Source organism: Oncorhynchus keta, chromosome 30 (assembly GCF_023373465.1).
Source record: "Oncorhynchus keta strain PuntledgeMale-10-30-2019 chromosome 30, Oket_V2, whole genome shotgun sequence".
Taxonomy (NCBI): Eukaryota; Metazoa; Chordata; class Actinopteri; order Salmoniformes; family Salmonidae; genus Oncorhynchus; species Oncorhynchus keta.
Window position 1 is genome coordinate 4,495,857 of NC_068450.1, and position 20,544 is coordinate 4,516,400.

General features: G+C 43.6%; 1 protein-coding gene across 1 annotated transcript in view; it reads left to right on the forward strand.

Moving 5' to 3' along the window:
- The window catches only part of LOC127913710 (netrin receptor UNC5A-like), a 435,702-nt gene that overhangs the window by 206,802 nt on the left and 208,356 nt on the right, over nt 1-20,544 (forward strand). The window contains exon 7 of the mRNA XM_052486952.1: nt 17,538-17,702. Within this exon, the coding sequence (XP_052342912.1) occupies nt 17,538-17,702 (165 nt within the window). The remainder of the gene's footprint in view (nt 1-17,537; nt 17,703-20,544) is intronic.

Consider the following 20,544-nt stretch of genomic DNA (forward strand, 5'->3'; position numbering starts at 1 on the left):
CCAAGGCCCTCTACCAGGGCACCAAGGCCCTCTCCTAGGGCACCAAGGCCCTCTGCTAGGGCACCAAGGCCCTCTACCAGGGCACCAAGGCCCTCTCCTAGGGCAGCAAAGCCCTCTACCAGGGCACCAAGGCCCTCTCCCAGGGCACCAATGCCCTCTACCAGGGCAGCAAGGCCCTCTACCAGGGCAGCAAGGCCCTCTACCAGGGCAGCGAGGCCCTCTAACAGGGCAGCAAGGCCCTCTACCAGGGCACCAAGGCCCTCTGCTAGGGCAGCAAGGCTCTCTACCAGGGCAGCAAGGCCCTCTGCCATCCTACATGTCGAAGTGTAGGTGAAAGCCTATTGTATTGACTCCAGTCTGTCATGTCCACACCGATGTTGACAGGAGGAAGGCGCCAGAAAATGTAGCCAAACTTTAATTACATTTAGCCACCTCATTTAACTACGACATTTAACAGTATATAGACTAGTCATGTTTGACAAATGTCACGTAGGGTCATTATTAAAATCTAGAGGCTTGATTCTGTTGATGTACTAGAGGCTTGATTCTGTCGATGTACTAGAGGCTTGATTCTGTTGATGTACTAGAGGCTTGATTCTGTCGATGTACTAGAGACTTGATTCTGTCGATGTACTAGACTTGATTCTGTCGATGTACTAGAGGCTTGATTCTGTCGATGTACTAGAGACTTGATTCTGTCGATGTACTAGAGGCTTGATTCTGTTGACGTTCTAGAGGCTTGATTCTGTCGATGTACTAGAGGCTTGATTCTGTCGATGTACTAGAGACTTGATTCTGTCGATGTACTAGAGGCTTGATTCTGTTGATGTACTAGAGGCTTGATTCTGTCTACATACTAGAGGCTTGATTCTGTCGATGTACTAGAGGCTTGATTCTGTTGACGTTCTAGAGACTTGACTCTGTCGACATACTAGAGGCTTGATTCTGTCGACATACTAGAGGCTTGATTCTGTCGATGTACTAGAGACTTGACTCTGTTGACGTTCTAGAGACTTGATTCTGTCGATGTACTAGAGGCTTGATTCTGTCGATGTACTAGAGGCTTGATTCTGTCGATGTACTAGAGACTTGATTCTGTCGATGTACTAGAGGCTTGATTCTGTTGATGTACTGGAGGCTTGATTCTGTCTACATACTAGAGGCTTGATTCTGTCGATGTACTAGAGGCTTGATTCTGTTGACGTTCTAGAGACTTGATTATGTCGATGTACTAGAGGCTTGATTCTGTCGATGTACTAGAGGCTTGATTCTGTCGATGTACTAGAGACTTGATTCTGTCGATGTACTAGAGGCTTGATTCTGTTGATGTACTAGAGGCTTGATTCTGTCTACATACTAGAGGCTTGATTCTGTCGATGTACTAGAGGCTTGATTCTGTTGACGTTCTAGAGACTTGATTATGTCGATGTACTAGAGGCTTGATTCTGTCGATGTACTAGAGGCTTGATTCTGTCGATGTACTAGAGACTTGATTCTGTCGATGTACTAGAGGCTTGATTCTGTTGATGTACTAGAGGCTTGATTCTGTCTACATACTAGAGGCTTGATTCTGTCGATGTACTAGAGACTTGATTCTGTTGATGTACTAGAGCAGGGGTGTCAAACTCATTTCGCATCGTGGGCCACATACGGCCTAGGGAGATGTCAAGTGGGCCGGACCATTAAAATTATACCATACTCTGCTATAAATAACCAAAATATCATGTCTTTCCTTTGTTTTGGTGTAAAGAAGCACAAGAACATTAGGAAAATATTGAAATTTAATGAACTATCCTTTTACAAAACATTTCATGAAACACCTCATATTTCCTTAGACAAATGTGCAATTTACTTTTATCATTCACAAATATGCATTGCAACTGATCCCACTGATTGTACAAAGGCACAAAACTTTAATTGGTACTGAAAAATATAGTAATGCACTTTAAGATTAAATGAGACTTTTAAAGAAAGGAATTTTTAAACCACTTACACATACGCATATAAAATCTAAATGTAATCCCTGCGTACACCTTACAAACTAAGGAGAGTGATTTTAAATGTGTAATGAAGAAAGTGTTCGCCTGTCCTGTAAATCTGTAAACTTCATACATGAAACATACATACACATACAATACATACTGAAAATTTATGGAGTTGTATGAACAGTAGAATTCCATCACACAACTTTTGTTTTGAAGCTGCTGACTAACATTAAAGTGCACATTTTTTAAATCACCACAGTAAGGATTCATCTTCACAGAGCTGTATTCTTTCAATGCAAACAGTATCTAAGGCAGCATTTTAAAGGTGTTAGTCTAGTCTGGACTTGTATTTGTACCTGAAACTTGGCATCTTTTGGCCTGTACAAGTGCATCAACACCAGGTGTCATGTCCTGACTAGCTGTCACTTTCAGAATGTCATTTAAGTGCTTGTTTGTGAGCCTTGAACGCATTTTTGTTTTATTGATATTCATCACTGAGAAAATTTGTTCACAAAGGTAGGTTGTCCCAAACATGCACAAAATTTTAGCAGCCAGGGCTGTTAATTTGGGGTACCCTGGTAGTAGATACTGATAAAATCTGTCCAGACCTACAGAGGCAAATTTGCCCTTCAAATCTGCATCACACTGCAAATCAATTATCTCTAGCTGAATTTCGACCGGCAGATCAGAAGCTTTAACTGTGAAAGGTGAGCGAAAAACTGAAAATTCTGTCTCAAGTTCACCAAATACCTGAAAACGTTTCTCAAACTCCCGCAGTAGTCCTGCAATTTTGTCTTTGTACCGTTTCATGTCCGCATCAGGTCTGGTCACACACACATCTCTCAGACAGGGAAATGAGCAGGGTTGCCATTTGCCAGTTGCATCTCCCACAAAGTCAGCTTCAACTTAAATGCATGTATGTTGTCAGAAAACTGTGTGACAACTTTTTGCGGCCTTGCAACATTTTGTTCAGATTGTTCAAGTGTTCAGTAATATCAACCAAGAATGCAAGGTCCCGTAGCCATTCCTGAGATTGTAATTCCAACACCGGTTTTCCTTTTTCTCCATGAACTGTCCGATTTCCTCTCGTAGATCAAAGAAATGCCTCAGCACAGCGCCTTCTGGCTTAACCATCTCACTTCAGTGTGGTATGGCAGGCTGTGGGTAATGTTGCTGTCGCTGAGAAGTTTGTCAAACTGACGATGGTTCAGACCTCTGGACCGGATGAAATTTACAGTGCGAACAACCACCTCCATGACGTGGTCCATTTTCAGCGACTTTCAACACAATGCCTCCTGGTGCAAAATACAGTGAAATGTCCAGAAACGATCTCCTCCATTAAGGGCTTGTACTTTGTCTTTGAACTTTGTCGCGACACCTGCTTTCTTTCCGACCATGGATGGCGCGCCGTCTGTAGCCAGGCTGACAGCGCGGGACCAGTCCACTCCAACTCTGTCCAATGCAGCAACGACAGAGCCTTGAAAATGTCCATCGGCTGTTGTGGTGTCCATCATTGGCACCAACTCAAGAAACTCTTCAGTAACAGTCAATGTCTCATCAACTCCTCGAATAAATATGGCCAGTTGGGCCACGTCTGTGATGTCAGTGCTTGATTCTGTCAATTGCCACGGAAAATGCAATAAATGACTTGACTCTCTGTTTCAATTGACTGTCTAAATCTGCCGATAGTTCCGAAATCCTCTCTGCTATAGTATTCCTCGTCATGCTAATATTGGCAAAAGCTTGTCGCTTCTCGGGACATACAAGTTCAGCCGCCTTCATCATGCATCGTTTAACAAAGTCACCGTCTGGAATACGGCTTTCTGATGCTATTTCGCTAGCAATTAGGTAGCTGGCTTTTACCGCTGCTTCACTGACTTCTCGGCTCTGGATGAAAGTTGACTGCTGTTTCTGTCAGACCCGCCAGCAATTCGTTAATCTTATCTCTTCTCAGTTGTCCTTGCAAGCCGTCATATTTTTCGCTGTGATGAGTCTCTAGTGGCGTGAATATTATATTCCTTCAATACCGAAACTTGTTGCAAACACACCAAGCACAAGAGGTTTTCCGTGCATCTCTGTAAATAAATAGGACGTGGTCCATTTTTCTTTGAAAATTCTACACTCCTTATCTACTTTTCTCCGTTTGGATAACGACATTTTGGCTAATGAGGGTGTAGTGGAGAGGTAGAGACATTAACAATCTTAACAACGTCGTAACAAGCAGCAGATGGCGCATTGATACCGTCTGCTGTTTTCAGTCTGTCTCAGTGATGCGGCTTGTCTTAAAAAAAAAAATATTAATTCCATGTCTTTTATGCATTTTTTTCCACTTTCAAATTATCCTGCGGGCCTGATCGAACCTCCTTGGGGGCCGGTTCCGGCCCGCGGGCCGTATGTTTGACACCCCTGTACTAGAGGCTTGATTCTGTCTACATACTAGAGACTTGACTCTGTCGACATACTAGAGACTTGATTCTGTCGACGTACTAGAGACTTGATTCTGTCGACATACTAGAGGCTTGATTCTGTCGATGTACTAGAGGCTTGATTCTGTCGATGTACTAGAGGCTTGATTCTGTCGACGTACTAGAGACTTGACTCTGTCTACATACTAGAGACTTGATTCTGTCTACATACTAGAGACTTGATTCTGTCTACATACTAGAGGCTTGATTCTGTCGACATACTAGAGACTTGACTCTGTCTACATACTAGAGACTTGATTCTGTCTACATACTAGAGGCTTGATTCTGTCGACATACTAGAGACTTGACTCTGTCTACATACTAGAGACTTGATTCTGTCTACATACTAGAGACTTGATTCTGTCGACATACTAGAGACTTGACTCTGTCTACATACTAGAGACTTGATTCTGTCTACATACTAGAGACTTGATTCTGTCTACATACTAGAGACTTGATTCTGTCGACATACTAGAGACTTGACTCTGTCTACATACTAGAGACTTGATTCTGTCTACATACTAGAGACTTGATTCTGTCGACATACTAGAGACTTGACTCTGTCGACATACTAGAGACTTGATTCTGTCTACATACTAGAGGCTTGATTCTGTCTACATACTAGAGACTTGACTCTGTCGACATACTAGAGACTTGATTCTGTCTACATACTAGAGGCGTGATTCTGTCGACATACTAGAGACTTGATTCTGTCTACATACTAGAGGCTTGATTCTGGCGACATACTAGAGACTTGACTCTGTCGACATACTAGAGACTTGATTCTGTCTACATACTAGAGGCTTGATTCTGTCGACATACTAGAGACTTGATTCTGTCGACATACTAGAGACTTGATTCTGTCTACATACTAGAGGCTTGATTCTGTCGACATACTAGAGACTTGACTCTGTCGACATACTAGAGACTTAATTCTGTCTACATACTAGAGGCTTGACTCTGTCAACATACTAGAGACTTGATTCTGTCTACATACTTGATGCTTGACTCTGTCGACATACTAGAGGCTTGATTCTGTCGATGTACTAGAGGCTTGATTATGTCGATGTACTAGAGGCTTGATTATGTCGATGTACTAGAGGCTTGATTCTGTCGATGTACTAGAGGCTTGATTCTGTTGACATACTAGAGGCTTGATTCTGTTGACATACTAGAGACTTGATTCTGTCGACATACTAGAGGCTTGATTCTGTTGACATACTAGAGGCTTGATTCTGTCGATGTACTAGAGGCTTGATTCGGTCGATGTACTAGAGGCTTGATTCTGTCGATGTACTAGAGGCTTGATTCTGTTGACATACTAGAGGCTTGATTCTGTTGACCTACTAGAGGCTTGATTCTGTCGATGTACTAGAGGCTTGATTCTGTCGATGTACTAGAGGCTTGATTCTGTCGATGTACTAGAGGCTTGATTCTGTCGATGTACTAGAGGCTTGATTCTGTTGATGTACTAGAGGCTTGATTCTGTCGATGTACTAGAGGCTTGATTCTGTCGATGTACTAGAGGCTTGATTCTGTCGATGTACTAGAGGCTTGATTCTGTCGACGTACTAGAGACTTGATTCTGTCGACATACTTGATGCTTGATACTGTCGACATACTAGAGACTTGATTCAACCCATCTAGTTTGCGGTGCAGGTGGTAGAGACAGGAACCACCTCACTACCCCAGCCTGGGTTTATCAGGTGGTAGACAGGAACCACCTCACTACCCCAGCCTGGGTTTATCAGGTGGTAGAGACAGCAGCCACCTCACTACACCAGCCTGGGTTTATCAGGTGGTAGAGACAGCAGCCACCTCACTACACCAGCCTGGGTTTATCAGGTGGTAGAGACAGCAACCACCTCACTACACCAGCCTGGGTTTATCAGGTGGTAGAGACAGCAGCCACCTCACTACACCAGCCTGGGTTTATCAGGTGGTAGAGACAGCAGTCATCTCACTACCCCAGCCTGGGTTTATCAGGTGGTAGAGAGAGCAGTCACCTCACTACACCAGCCTGGGTTTATCAGGTGGTAGAGACAGCAGCCACCTCACTACACCAGCCTGGGTTTATCAGGTGGTAGAGACAGCAGCCACCTCACTACACCAGCCTGGGTTTATCAGGTGGTAGAGACAGCAACCACCTCACTACACCAGCCTGGGTTTATCAGGTGGTAGAGACAGCAGCCACCTCACTACACCAGCCTGGGTTTATCAGGTGGTAGAGACAGCAGTCATCTCACTACCCCAGCCTGGGTTTATCAGGTGGTAGAGAGAGCAGTCACCTCACTACACCAGCCTGGGTTTATCAGGTGGTAGAGACAGCAGCCACCTCACTACACCAGCCTGGGTTTATCAGGTGGTAGAGACAGCAGCCACCTCACTACACCAGCCTGGGTTTATCAGGTGGTAGAGACAGCAGCCACCTCACTACACCAGCCTGGGTTTATCAGGTGGTAGAGACAGCAGACACCTCACTACACCAGCCTGGGTTTATCAGGTGGTAGAGACAGCAGCCACCTCACTACACCAGCCTGGGTTTATCAGGTGGTAGAGACAGCAGCAACCTCACTACACCAGCCTGGGTTTATCAGGTGGTAGAGACAGCAGCCACCTCACTACCCCAGCCTGGGTTTATCAGGTGGTAGAGACAGCAGTCATCTCACTACCCCAGCCTGGGTTTATCAGGTGGTAGAGACAGCAGCCACCTCACTACACCAGCCTGGGTTTATCAGGTGGTAGAGACAGCAACCACCTCACTACACCAGCCTGGGTTTATCAGGTGGTAGAGACAGCAGCCACCTCACTACCCCAGCCTGGGTTTATCAGGTGGTAGACAGCAGCCACCTCACTACACCAGCCTGGGTTTATCAGGTGGTAGACAGCAGCCACCTCACTACACCAGCCTGGGTTTATCAGGTGGTAGACAGCAGCCACCTCACTACCCCAGCCTGGGTTTATCAGGTGGTAGAGACAGCAGCAACCTCACTACACCAGCCTGGGTTTATCAGGTGGTAGAGACAGCAACCACCTCACTACACCAGCCTGGGTTTATCAGGTGGTAGAGACAGCAGCAACCTCACTACACCAGCCTGGGTTTATCAGGTGGTAGACAGCAGCCACCTCACTACACCAGCCTGGGTTTATCAGGTGGTAGACAGCAGCCACCTCACTACACCAGCCTGGGTTTATCAGGTGGTAGAGACAGCAGACACCTCACTACACCAGCCTGGGTTTATCAGGTGGTAGAGACAGCAGTCATCTCACTACACCAGCCTGGGTTTATCAGGTGGTAGAGACAGCAGCCACCTCACTACACCAGCCTGGGTTTATCAGGTGGTAGACAGCAGCCACCTCACTACACCAGCCTGGGTTTATCAGGTGGTAGAGACAGCAGCCACCTCACTACACCAGCCTGGGTTTATCAGGTGGTAGAGACAGCAACCACCTCACTACACCAGCCTGGGTTTATCAGGTGGTAGAGACAGCAACCACCTCACTACACCAGCCTGGGTTTATCAGGTGGTAGAGACAGCAGCCACCTCACTACACCAGCCTGGGTTTATCAGGTGGTAGAGACAGCAGCCACCTCACTACACCAGCCTGGGTTTATCAGGTGGTAGAGACAGCAGCCACCTCACTACCCCAGCCTGGGTTTATCAGGTGGTAGAGATAGCAACACACACACACACACACACACACACACACACACACACACACACACACACACACACACACACACACACACACACACACACACACACACACACACACACACACACACACACACACACACACACACACACACACACACACACACACACACGTGGAGCCTCAAACAGACCCTCCCGCAGTAGAAAAAGAGCAGTGTGTGGCCCTCTGTCTCTGTCATTGAGGACATGTTGAAGTGGAGCTGCCACTGTGTTGTTGTATAGCAGATCGGTCTCCTCTTCCTTCCCCTCTACTCCACAACCTGACGTGCTGGCTGATTGAAAACAATCAGTTGTGTGGAATTGGCACAGAGGGCGGTGTGTGTTTTATGCTTTTCTCACTTTGTTTGCAGAATAATGAGCAGTTGTTGCAGAGTAAGTGGTTTCCAAGTGGTTGTTATTTTTTTTTATTGTTTTCAAAGAAGCATTCATAAACAACAAGTTGTCTTCTCTCAGTGTCGAAGGATATTCACATCTGAACAGTCTTTATACGAAAGTTTGCAAGTTCAATTCAAATTGTCCTGTTGGGATACGAACACCCGGCTCTGAACCGGGTTATGTCGTTTCAAACACCCCTCTCTGACCAAAAACTGCACCCCTGCACCTTCCTCTCCCATCGTCTTATCCCTGCTGAGAACCAGGTTATGTGGTTTCTAATGAGATGAATAATGTAGGGTGTTGGGTATATAAAGTGGCATTGTTTAAAGTGACTAGTGATACATTTATTACATCCAATTGTAAATTATTACATCCAATTTGTTATTATTAAAGTGACTAGAGATTTGAGTCAGTATGTTGGCAGCAGCCACTCAATTTTAGTGATGGCTGTTTATCAGTCTGATGGCCTTGAGGTAGAAGCTGTTTTTCAGTCTCTCGGTCCCAGCTTTGATGCACCTGTACTGACCTCCCCTTCTGGATGATAGCGGGGTGAACAGGCAGTGGCTCGGGTGGTTGTTGTCATTGATTATCTTTTTGGCCTTCCTGTGACATCGGGTGATGTAGGTGTCCTGGAGGGCAGGTAGTTTGCCCCCGGTGATGCGTTGAGCAGACCTCACTACCCCCTGGAGAGCCTTACGGTTGTGGGCGGAGCAGTGATACAGCCCGACAGGATGCTCTCAATGGTGCATCTGTGAAAATGTGTGAGTGTTTTTGGTGACAAGCCAAATTTCTTCAGCCTACTGAGGTTGAGGAGGCGCTGTTGCGCCTTCTTCACCACGCTGTCTGTGTGGGTGGATCATTTCAGTTTTTCCGTGATGTGTACGCTGAGGAACTTAAAACTTTCCACCTTCTCCACTACTGTCCCGTTGATGTAGATAGGTGGGTGCTCCCTCTGCTCCCTCTGCTGTTTCCTGGAGTCCACAATTTTGTTTTGTTGACGTTGAGTGTGAGTGTGAGGTTATTTTCCTGACTCGACACTGAGGGCCATCACCTCCTCCCTGTAGGCCGTCTCATCGTTGTTGGTAATCAAGCCTACCACTGTAGTGTCGTCTGCAAACTTGATGTTTGAGTTGGAGGCGTGCATGGCCATGCAGTCATGGGTGAACAGGGAGTACAGGAGATGGCTGAGCACGCACCCTTGTGGGGCCCCAGTGTTGAGGGGGTGGAGATGTTGTTTCCTATTCTCACCACCTGAAGTGTCCCGTCAGAAAGTCCAGGACCCAGTTGCACAGGGCGGGGTCGAAACCCAGATTCTCGAGCTTAATGATGAGTTTGGAGGGTACTATGGTGTTAAATGCTGAGCTGTAGTCGATGAACAGCATTCTTACATAGGAATTCCTCTTGTCCAGATGGGTTAGGGCGGTGTGCAGTGTGATTGCTATTGCGTCGTCTGTGGACCTATTGGGGCGGTAAGCAAATTGGAGTGGGTCTAGGGTGTCAGGTAGGGTGCAGGTTATATGATCCTTGACTAGTCTCTCAAAGTGATGACGGAAGTTAGTGCTAAGGGGCGATAGTCGTTTAGCTCAGCTACCTTAGTTCTGTTCTTGGGAACAGGAACAATGGTGGCCCTCTTGAAGCATGTGGGAACAGCAGACTGGGATAAGGATTGATTGAATATGTCTGTAAACACCCCAGCATGCTGGTTAGGGATGCGGCTAGCGATGCCATTTGGGCCGGCAGCCCTGCGATGGTTAACAGGTTTACATGTTTTACTCTTGTTGGCTGCAGTGAAGCAGAGCAGGTTCTGGTAGCGGGCCATGTCGGTGGCACTGTATTGTTCTCAAAGTGTCACGTTCTGACCATCGTTCGTATATGTGTTTTCCTTGTTTTAGTGTTGGTCAGGACGTGAGCTGGGTGGGCATTCTATGTTGTGTGTCTGGTTTGTCTATTTCTATGTTTGGCCTGATATGGTTCTCAATCAGAGGCAGGTGTTAGTCGTTGTCTCTGATTGGGAACCATATTTAGGTAGCCTGTTTTTTGTTGGGTTTTGTGGATGATTGTTTCTGTCTCTGTGTTTGCACCAGATAGGGCTGTTCAGGTTTTCGCACGTTTATTGTTTTTGTTAGTTTATTCATGTATAGTGTCTTTATAAATTAAACATGAATAACCACCACGCTGCATTTTGGTCCGCCTCTGATTCACCAGAAGAAAACCGTTACACAAAGTGAGAAAATAAGTTGTTTGGTTTGTCTGGGATCAAGACATCGGGGTCTGCAACAGGGCTGGTTTTCTTTTTGTAGTCCGTGATGTAGACCCTGCCACATACCTCTCGTTTCTGAGCCGTTGAATTACGACTCTACTTTGTCTCTATACCTACGCTTAGCTTGTTTAATTGCCTTATTGATCCCTTATCCATCCCGCGGGATCATTTTCGTCAACCACCGCTGAATTGTAGAGCGCCAAATTCTAATTAAATTACTACAAATATTTAATTTTCATGAAATCACATGTGCAATATAGCAAAACAGAGCTTAGCTTGTTGTTAATCCACCTGGCGTGTCAGATTTCAAAAAAGCTTTACAGCCAAAGCTATCCAAGCGTTTATGTTAGGACATCTCTCTCAGCAGACAAAACATTACAAACAGCTAGCAGCAGATTGGTAGATTGGTCACGAAAGTCAGAAAAGCAATAAAATGAATTGCTTACCTTTGATGGTCTTCGGATGTTTGCACTCACGAGACTCCCAGTTACACAATAAATGTTCCTTTTGTTCGATAAAGATTATTTCTATATCCAAAAACCTCCATTTGCTTGGTGCGTTTTGTTCAGAAAATCCACAGGCTCGTGCAGGTCATGAAGGGCAAACGAAAATTCAAAATAATATCCGTAAAGTTCGTAGAAACATGTCAAACGTATTTTATAATCAATCCTCAGGTTGTTTTTACAATAATATTTCAACCGGACCGTAGCTTTTTCAATAGGAGAGAGAGACAACATTTCGCCTCAGTCTGGAGGACTTTGAGGAGGAAGTACGGAAGGTGTTCAATTCTCCATTGTCCGGGAGAGAGGCTGCTCGTAAACTGCTCCAGCTACGTCAAGACTAGCAGACTACACGGTGGATTTTCGCACATTGGCGGCTGAGTGCTTGAAATAATTTCTGAGAGAATCCGAAGTCACCCGAGTGCTCATGGGAATCGCAGAGGATGGGCTTCTCTAGAGCCCAAGCTACTGCGAAGGGCTCGATTGTCTCCGGATGAGCGTTTACGCAGACTGAACACCAGGAGCTGTCTGTATTGCGAGACCACAGGACCTTATATTTCCACCTGTCCATTAAAAAGTCCATGCTCATCATAAGGTACGAGTACTCTTGTGAGCCGTACGGGGATTTTCCAATCCCCCATTACTCGCACCCTTCTCCATGTCACCCTGTTGTGAGGCGACCAGGCCAAATCACTCCAGGTACTCATTGACTCTGGGGCTGATGAGAGCTTTATTGATGCTACCTTGGTGTCGGAACTGGGCATCTCCACTCAACCCCCCTCTCTATTCCCATGGATGTCAGAGTGTTGGATAGGCGCTCTATTGGCAGAGTCACCCGCAATACGATTCCGATCGACCTACGAGGAAATCACAGTGTGTTTAGGCAGTTCCTGCTCATAGAATCTCCCCATGTACCTGTGGTTTTGGGATATTTATGGCTCAAGAAGCACAATCCCCTGACTGACTGGTTCTATCATGCTCATCATCTTAACCTCTTAAGCGCACCCGACACGCAGGCATGCCATCTAGCCATCTGGAAATGCGAATGCGCTACGCTAAATGCTAATAGCATTTCATTAGCACGTTCATTAAAACACACATGCAGGGTACTGAATTAAAGCTACACTCGTTGTGAATCCAGCCAACAAGTCAGATTTTTAAAATGCTTTTCGGCGAAAGCATGAGAAGCTATTATCTGATAGCATGCAACACCCCGAAATACCTGAAAGGGACGTAAACAAAATAATTAGCATAGCCGGCGCTACACAAAACGCAGAAATAAAATATAAAACATTCATTACCTTTGACGATCTTCTTTGTTGGCACTCCTAGATGTCCCATAAACATCACTATTGGGTTTTTTTGTTGATTAAATCGGTCCATATATACCCTAAATATCGATCTATGAAAAGTGTGTGATACAGGAAAAAAGACCGTTTTAAAACGCAACGTCATTTTTTTTAATTAAAAAAGTCAACGATAAACTTTCACAAAACACTTCGAAATACTTTTGTAATCCAACTTTAGGTATTAGTAAACGTTAATAATCTATCAAATTGATCACTGGGCGAAGTGTATTCAATAGCTCCACGTCTTAAAATCATGGTCGGCAATTTCTCTGCCAAAACATCCTGTCGGAGACCGGAAGGAATGGGCTCTCTCTTACTCGTTTGACCAAGAAACAAAGCCCAGGCAATTGACAAGACTGGTGACATCGTGTGGAAGCTGTAGGACTTGCAATCTCAGCCCCATGTAATTTGGTTTCCCATAGACAATACATGCAAGTGGCGCATGGATATTTTTCCCAGTTTTCGGTGATCAGTTTTTCTTGCGCTTTTCGATGTAACACAGGCTCTGTTATAGTCACAGCCGTGATTTAACCAGTTGTAGAAACGTCAGAGTGTTTTCTATCCACACATACTAATCATATGCATATACAATATTCCTGGCATGAGTAGCAGGACGCTGAAATGTTGCGTGATTTTTAACAGAATGTTCGAAAAAGTAGGGGGTAGGCTTAACAGGTTTTAATTAAGTCGGCCCAGCCTGCCCTGGGACATCATCCTGCTGGCTTAAGAGAAGTGTTAGATCGCTCCGCCATTACCCCTGAGTACCTGGACCTCTGAGAAAACATTCAACAAGGCCCGTGCTAGGTCTCTTCCTCCTCATGGACCCTACGGCTGCTCCATTGACCTTCTCCAGGGCACTACACCCCCTCGGGAGCCGGCTTTACTCCCTGTCAGGTCCAGAGACCAAGGCTATGGAGGAGTACATTGAGAACTCTCTGGTTCAGGGAGTATTTGTCCATTGGCCTTGTCCGCCAGCGCAGGGTATTTCTGTGGAGAAGAAGGACAAAACTCTGCGCCCAACTACAGGGGCATTAATGAAATGTTAAAATATTACCCTCTATCACTCATCTCCGCGGCTTTCGAAACTCTTCAGGGAATGACCATCTTCTCTAAGTTGGACATCCGGAACGCCTACCATCTGGTTCGGATACGGGAGGGAGACAATTGGAAAACAGCCTTTAACATGGCTAGCGGGAACTATGAGTACTTAGTTATGCGTACTGACCAAAGCTCACACGGTGTTCCAGGCCCTGGTCAACAATGTGCTCCGGGAAATGCTGAATCGGTTCCTGTTTGTCGACCTCGACGACATCCTTGTCCGTTCAGCTCAAGAACACGTCCGACAAGTCCTTCAGCATCTCCTGGAGAACCAGCTTTTTCGTTAAGTATTGATAATGCAGAGGATTTTCCCAAGGTTGATGTTGACACATATCCCACGTTGGTTATTGGGGTCAAATTTGTCTCCACTTTTGTGGATTGGGGTGATCAGTTATTGGTTCCAAATAGTGGGGAAGATGCTAAGGATGATGTTAAAGAGTTTAAATATGGCCAATTGGAATTTGTTTTAGGGCCAAAAAGATTGGAGAAGGGTTTTACCCATACATCTCCATTTTGGATAGATAACTTCCATGTTGTTGTCTGTTTAGAGTTTTCCAATTTTCCCAGAAGTGGTTAGAGTCTATGGATTCTTCAATTACTGTACATTGAGCTGATTTCTGACGTGCTGTTCCTTCTTTTTCTTTAGTGTATTTCTGTTTCGTTTTTAATGATTCACCATAGTGAAGGCGTAGACTCAGGTTTTCTGGGTCCCTATGTTTTTAGTTGGATAGGTCTCTCAATTTCTTTCTTAGGTTTTTGACTTCTTCATCAAACCGTTTGTCTTTGTTGTTAATTTTCTTCAGTTTTCTGTTTGACATGTATTTATTTATTAGGGAAGCTGATAGGTCAAATATGCTGTTTAGGTTTTCTACTACAAGTTTAAACCTTCACTATTACAGTGAAACGTTTTGTCCAGGAAGTTGTCTAAAAGGGATTGCATTTGTTGTTGACTAATTATGTTTTGGTTGGTGTCCTCACTACTTTCCTTCCATCTATAGCATTTCTTAATGTTACTCAGTTCCTTTGGCTTTGATGCCTCATGATTGAGTATTGCTCTATTCAAGTAGACTGTGATTTTGCTGTTATCTGATAGGAGTGTCACTGGGCTGACTGTGAAGGCTCTAAGAGACTCTGGGTTGAGGTCAGTGATAAAGTAGTCTACAGTACTGCTGCCAAGGGATGAGCTGTAGGTGTACCTACCATAGGAGTCCCCTCGAAGCCTACCATTGACTATGTACAGACCCAGCGTGTGACAGAGCTGCAGGAGTTGTGACCCGCTTTTGTTGGTTATGTTGTCGTAGTTGTGCCTTGGGGGGCATATGGGGGAAGGGATGCTTTATTTGACCAAATAGGGCCATCTTCTGTATACCACCCCTACCTTGTCACAACACAACTGATTGGCTCAAATGCATTAAGAAGGAAGAAAATTCCACACATGTACTTTTAACCAGAAGGGGGTTACGGTTCCCATTTGGGAACTCCCCCCACGTTCAGCTGGAAGGTGGCGCATGGAACGCAAAAATATTCCTAAAAATATTTAACCTCCACACATTAACAAGTCCAATGGCTCAAATGAAAGATAAACACCTTGTTTATCTACCCAGCAAGTCAGATTTCTAAAATGTTTTATGGCGAAAACATAGCACATATTTATGTCAAACCACCACCGAAGACACAGCTAATTTGCATAGCCAAGTTGAAAAAAATATCAACAAACGCAGGATTAAAAGAAAAATAATTTTACTAACCTTTTGAAATCTTCATCAGATGACAGTAATATAACATGTTACACAGTACATTTATGTTTTTTTTTCAATAATATGCTATATATATCCATAAATCTCTGTTTACAATGATGCATCATTCAAAAAATGCTACTCAAATGTCCTGAGAAATGACGATAGCTCCAGCAGATAACATCAGCTAACAAGGAATACACATCATAAACTTTGACTAAATATGCATGTTCTACATATATATAGGAAGATACACTTCTTCTGAATGCAATCGCTGTGTTACATTTATTTTTAACGTTACAGGTTTCGTTCACTAGGCTATACTATGAGTCGGCGCTCAAAAAGTAGCATTATGGCTCCTCTATCTTGGAGTCCACAGAAACTCAAATTTACCACATGAATATTCCCTTACCTTTGCTGTTCTTCCATCAGAACACCTGGAAGGAATTATACTTACCAAAAACAGCGTTTAGTTTTGCAGTCTGTGTCTTTCGGTTCTCAAACACGACACATTTCGGTTGAAATGCAACCAAAAGTCAAGTGGATGCGCACCAAAACGTTGAAATTACATATTATATGTCGACTAAACTTGTCAAACTATGTTCATAATCAAGCTTTAACATGTTATATAGGAGTACAGCAATCGTGAGGACGAACATAAACACACGCATTGTTTAATCGATCTTGGAAAAAAGACAGGACCGGAGCAGAGCGCGCATGAGAGTAACCTGTTTTTTCGCGTGACCGAAAGGTTTCGGCCCGCCAAAACTCTCGTGAGCGTGCGATTCTCACAATGAGAAGCCCCATTGGAAGCAGACATCGTGCTGAAGACAAAGAGACTGTTCCCAGACCTGTAAGTGCTTGGGAAGGGTGGGGCGATGACGTCAAAGTTGGGCCAACTTTTCTGATGACAAGAGAGAGTTTGGGAGAATGACTGCCCTGAGAGTTCTGCTTTACATACAGACATAATTTAAACGGTTTTTAGAAGCTTTAGAGTGTTTTCTATTCAATAATATGTTTTATTTGCATATATTAACAACTTTTGACAAAAAAAAATCTGTTTACTATGGGCACTCCAGAGGGGGCAGTAAACAGCCCTATCCCCAACAGGTTTTAACAAGGCACCCCTGTTAATTGAAATGCATTCCAGGTGACTACCTCATAGTATATACCTAAAACTATGTATCTAATATGATGTACCTAATACTATGTATAATAATATATAATAATAATATATGCCATTTAGCAGATGCTTTTATCCAAAGCGACTTACAGTCATGTGTGCATACATTCTACGTATGGGTGGTCCCGGGAATCGAACCCACTACCCTGGCGTTACAAGCGCCATGCTCTACCAACTGAGCTACAGAAGGACCACAGTTAAAATAATGTACCTAATGCTATGTATCTAATATGATATAACTAGTATTATTAATATTACATATATAATAGTATATACCTAATATGATGTACCTAATACTATGTACTTAATATGATATACCTAATAGTTTTAAGATGACATACCTAATATAATAAACCTAATAGTATATACCTAATATCATAAACCTAATATGACATAGTTAATATGATATACATAATATCATATACCTACTATGATATACCTAATATAATAAACCTAACAATATATACCTGATATCATAAACCTAATATCACATAGTTAATATGACATACCTAATAGTATGTACCTAATAGTATGTACCTAATAGTATGTACCTAATAGTATGTAGCTAATATTATATACCTAATGGTATGTACCTAATAGTATGTACCTAATAGTATGTACCTAATAGTATATACCTAATAGTATGTACCTAATAGTATGTACCTAATAGTATGTACCTAATAGTATGTACCTAATATTATATGCCTAATGGTATGTACCTAATAGTATGTACCTAATAGTATGTACCTAATAGTATGTACCTAATAGTATGTACCTAATAGTATGTACCAGGTATATGTCTCTCTGACTCTGGTCTGTGTGTGTGTGGTATCTCTCTCTCTCTGACCCTGTGCCTGTCCCTGTGTTCAGTAGATGGAGGTTGGAGTGATTGGTCTAATTGGTCTGAGTGCGGAGTGGACTGCTCCATGTGGCGCAGTAGAGAGTGTACCCAGCCCTCGCCTGGCACCGGGGGCAAAGACTGCCAGGGCATCGACCTCCAGTCACTCAACTGTACCAGCCAACAGTGTCTACAGAGTGAGTATTAAACATATTTTCTGAATATAGACGCACGCACGCACGCACACACACACACGCACACACACACACACACACACACACACACACACACACACACACACGCACGCACGCACGCACACACACACACACACACATGTTGCAAGTAGATGTCTCCTTCTCCCTCTCTCTCTCTCTCTGTGTGTGTGTGTGTGTGTGTGTGTGTGTGTGTGTGTGTGTGTGTGTGTGTGTGTGTGTGTGTGTGTGTGTGTGTGTGTGTGTGTGTGTGTGTGTGTGCGTGTGCGCGCGCGCGTGTGTGCGTGATGTTACATTGTAGAACAGCCATGTCTGATGTTTGATGCTCCCTTGGGTCGTTAAGTACATTTAACTCCTCTAGTGTTTAGTTATGACTAGGGCCTGTTCCAGTGAGAGTGTTACCACCACACCGGCAGTCATGAGTCATGATGGCAGTCAAATTCCATGTGATCGTTTAGTTCTTAAAATGAAGCACATTAAGTCGCTTTACAATGGAGAGCTGTGTATGTGTGTAGAGCCTAACTGGCATTACCATAAGCAGCGTGGGAGTTTCCAGTTTGAGGAAGTTCATTTTCACCATTAAAATGCACCTTTATAATAAAATTATTACATGTATAATCGCATTTGCTGTCACTTTTGAGAATGGTGTTTTTTCTTACGATAATTGATTGTAGCCTACTGCAGTGTGCACATTGTTGCGCTTGTATTTGTGAACAAATAGCCTAATAGTTTATCAACATTTTAAGCTAAACGTTCTGATCTGTTCCGTCAGCCACATTGCGTAAAACAGTTTTTTTTTATTCTAGTAGTTGTATTAATTTTACGGATCTATCGCATCCCACAACTGTCCCAGACTATGTTTGGAATATTTGTTTATCTAACCCTAACCCTAACCCTACCCCTAACCCTAACCCTAACCCTAACCCTAACCCTAACCCCTAACCCTAACCCTAACCCTAACCCTAACCCTAACCCTAACCCTAACCCTAATCCTACCCCTAACCCTAACCCTAACCCTAATCCTACCCCTAACCCTAACCCTAACCCCTAACCCTAACCCTAACAGAATAGGTCGACTTCTGTACTATGGTAGATTGACATAGGCTAGTGCTTTTGCTGTTTGTTAGGCCTACTCATCTTCTTGGCTGACGAAAAGTAAATGTGAACAGTTCTTCCAATATCTTCAATATGTGTAGTTGCGACGTGTCTGTCTTCACGTGTAGCCTGTGAGAAGGACCTGCTCATGTGAAGGGCATTGGCAAATAAGAATTGAGATATTAGAGAGAGATATGTGATGAGAGGTGCTTCACTAAGCCGGGAAGAAGAGAATGAATATTATATTCAGTCCAAGGTCACAATGCCCATTGGCTGCAAAAGGCCTGGATTTTTTAGGGGGCATTTTTGGCCACACAAAAAGGATGCTGCCCGGGAAATGCGAGGCATTATCAAGTACTTGTCAAATTGTGAATGAGAGACTGATGAAGTGTGTGCAGCCTGTGCAAAAAAAAACCTAAACAAAGCAGAGCTCATGCCTTTCATGAGACTTTTTTTCAAATCATCATTAGTCTCATCATGCAGCCTTATAATGTATTCAAAATCAAAGCATATAGCCCAACATTTGTAGAACAACTAAAGTCACATAAATAACTCTAAATTAAGCTTATAATAGTTCCTACATTTGAAGTCTACATACACTTAGGTTGGAGTCATTACAACTCATTTTCAACCACTCCATATATTTCTTGTTAACAAACTATAGTTTTGGCAAGTCGGTTAGGACATCTACTTTGTGCATTGACACAAGTAATCTTTCCAGCAATTGTTTACAGGCAGATAATTTGACTTATAATTCACTGTATCACAATTCCAGTGGGTCAGAAGTTTACATACATTAAGATGACTGTGCGTTAAACAGCTTGGAAAATTCCAGAAAATGATGTCATGGCTTTAGAAGCTTCTGATAGGCTAATTGACACTATTTGAGTCAATTGGAGGTGTACTTGTGGATGTAATTCAAGGCCTACCTTCAAACTCAGTACCTCTTTGCTTAGCATCATGGGAAAATCAAAAGAAATCAGCCAAGACTTCAGAAAGAAATTGCAGACCTCCACAAGTCTGGTTCATCCTTGGGAGCAATTTCCAAATGCCTTTTCTTAATATCATGTTTCTTTAGACCTGTCTAAAATAAATAATGGATTTATTGTGAAGTTGTCGGCTACATTGCATGGATTTATTAGACTTTTTACAAAGGTCTGCATCAGTGGCTTGTAGTCAAGGGCTGCACACAGTCAGCCATGGGCTGAAAGACAGATTGACTTGAAAAGGGATAAAAAAAACAGTGTTTACTGTAGATCAAACAGGGACTGTTATAGAACCCCAGTGTTTACTGCAGATCAAACAGGGACTGTTATAGAACCCCAGTGTTTAACACAGATCAAACAGGGACTGTTACAGAACCCCAGTGTTTACTGTAGATCAAACAGGGACTGTTACAGAACCCCAGTGTTTACTGCAGATCAAACAGGGACTGTTACAGAACCCCAGTGTTTAACACAGATCAAACAGGGACTGTTATAGAACCCCAGTGTTTAACACAGATCAAACAGGGACTGTTATAGAACCCCAGTGTTTAACACAGATCAAACAGGGACTGTTATAGAACCCCAGTGTTTACTGCAGATCAAACAGGGACTGTTATAGAACCCCAGTGTTTAACACAGATCAAAGCAGGGACTGTTATAGAACCCCAGTGTTTACTGCAGATCAAACAGGGACTGTTATAGAACCCCAGTGTTTACTGCAGATCAAAGCAGGGACTGTTATAGAA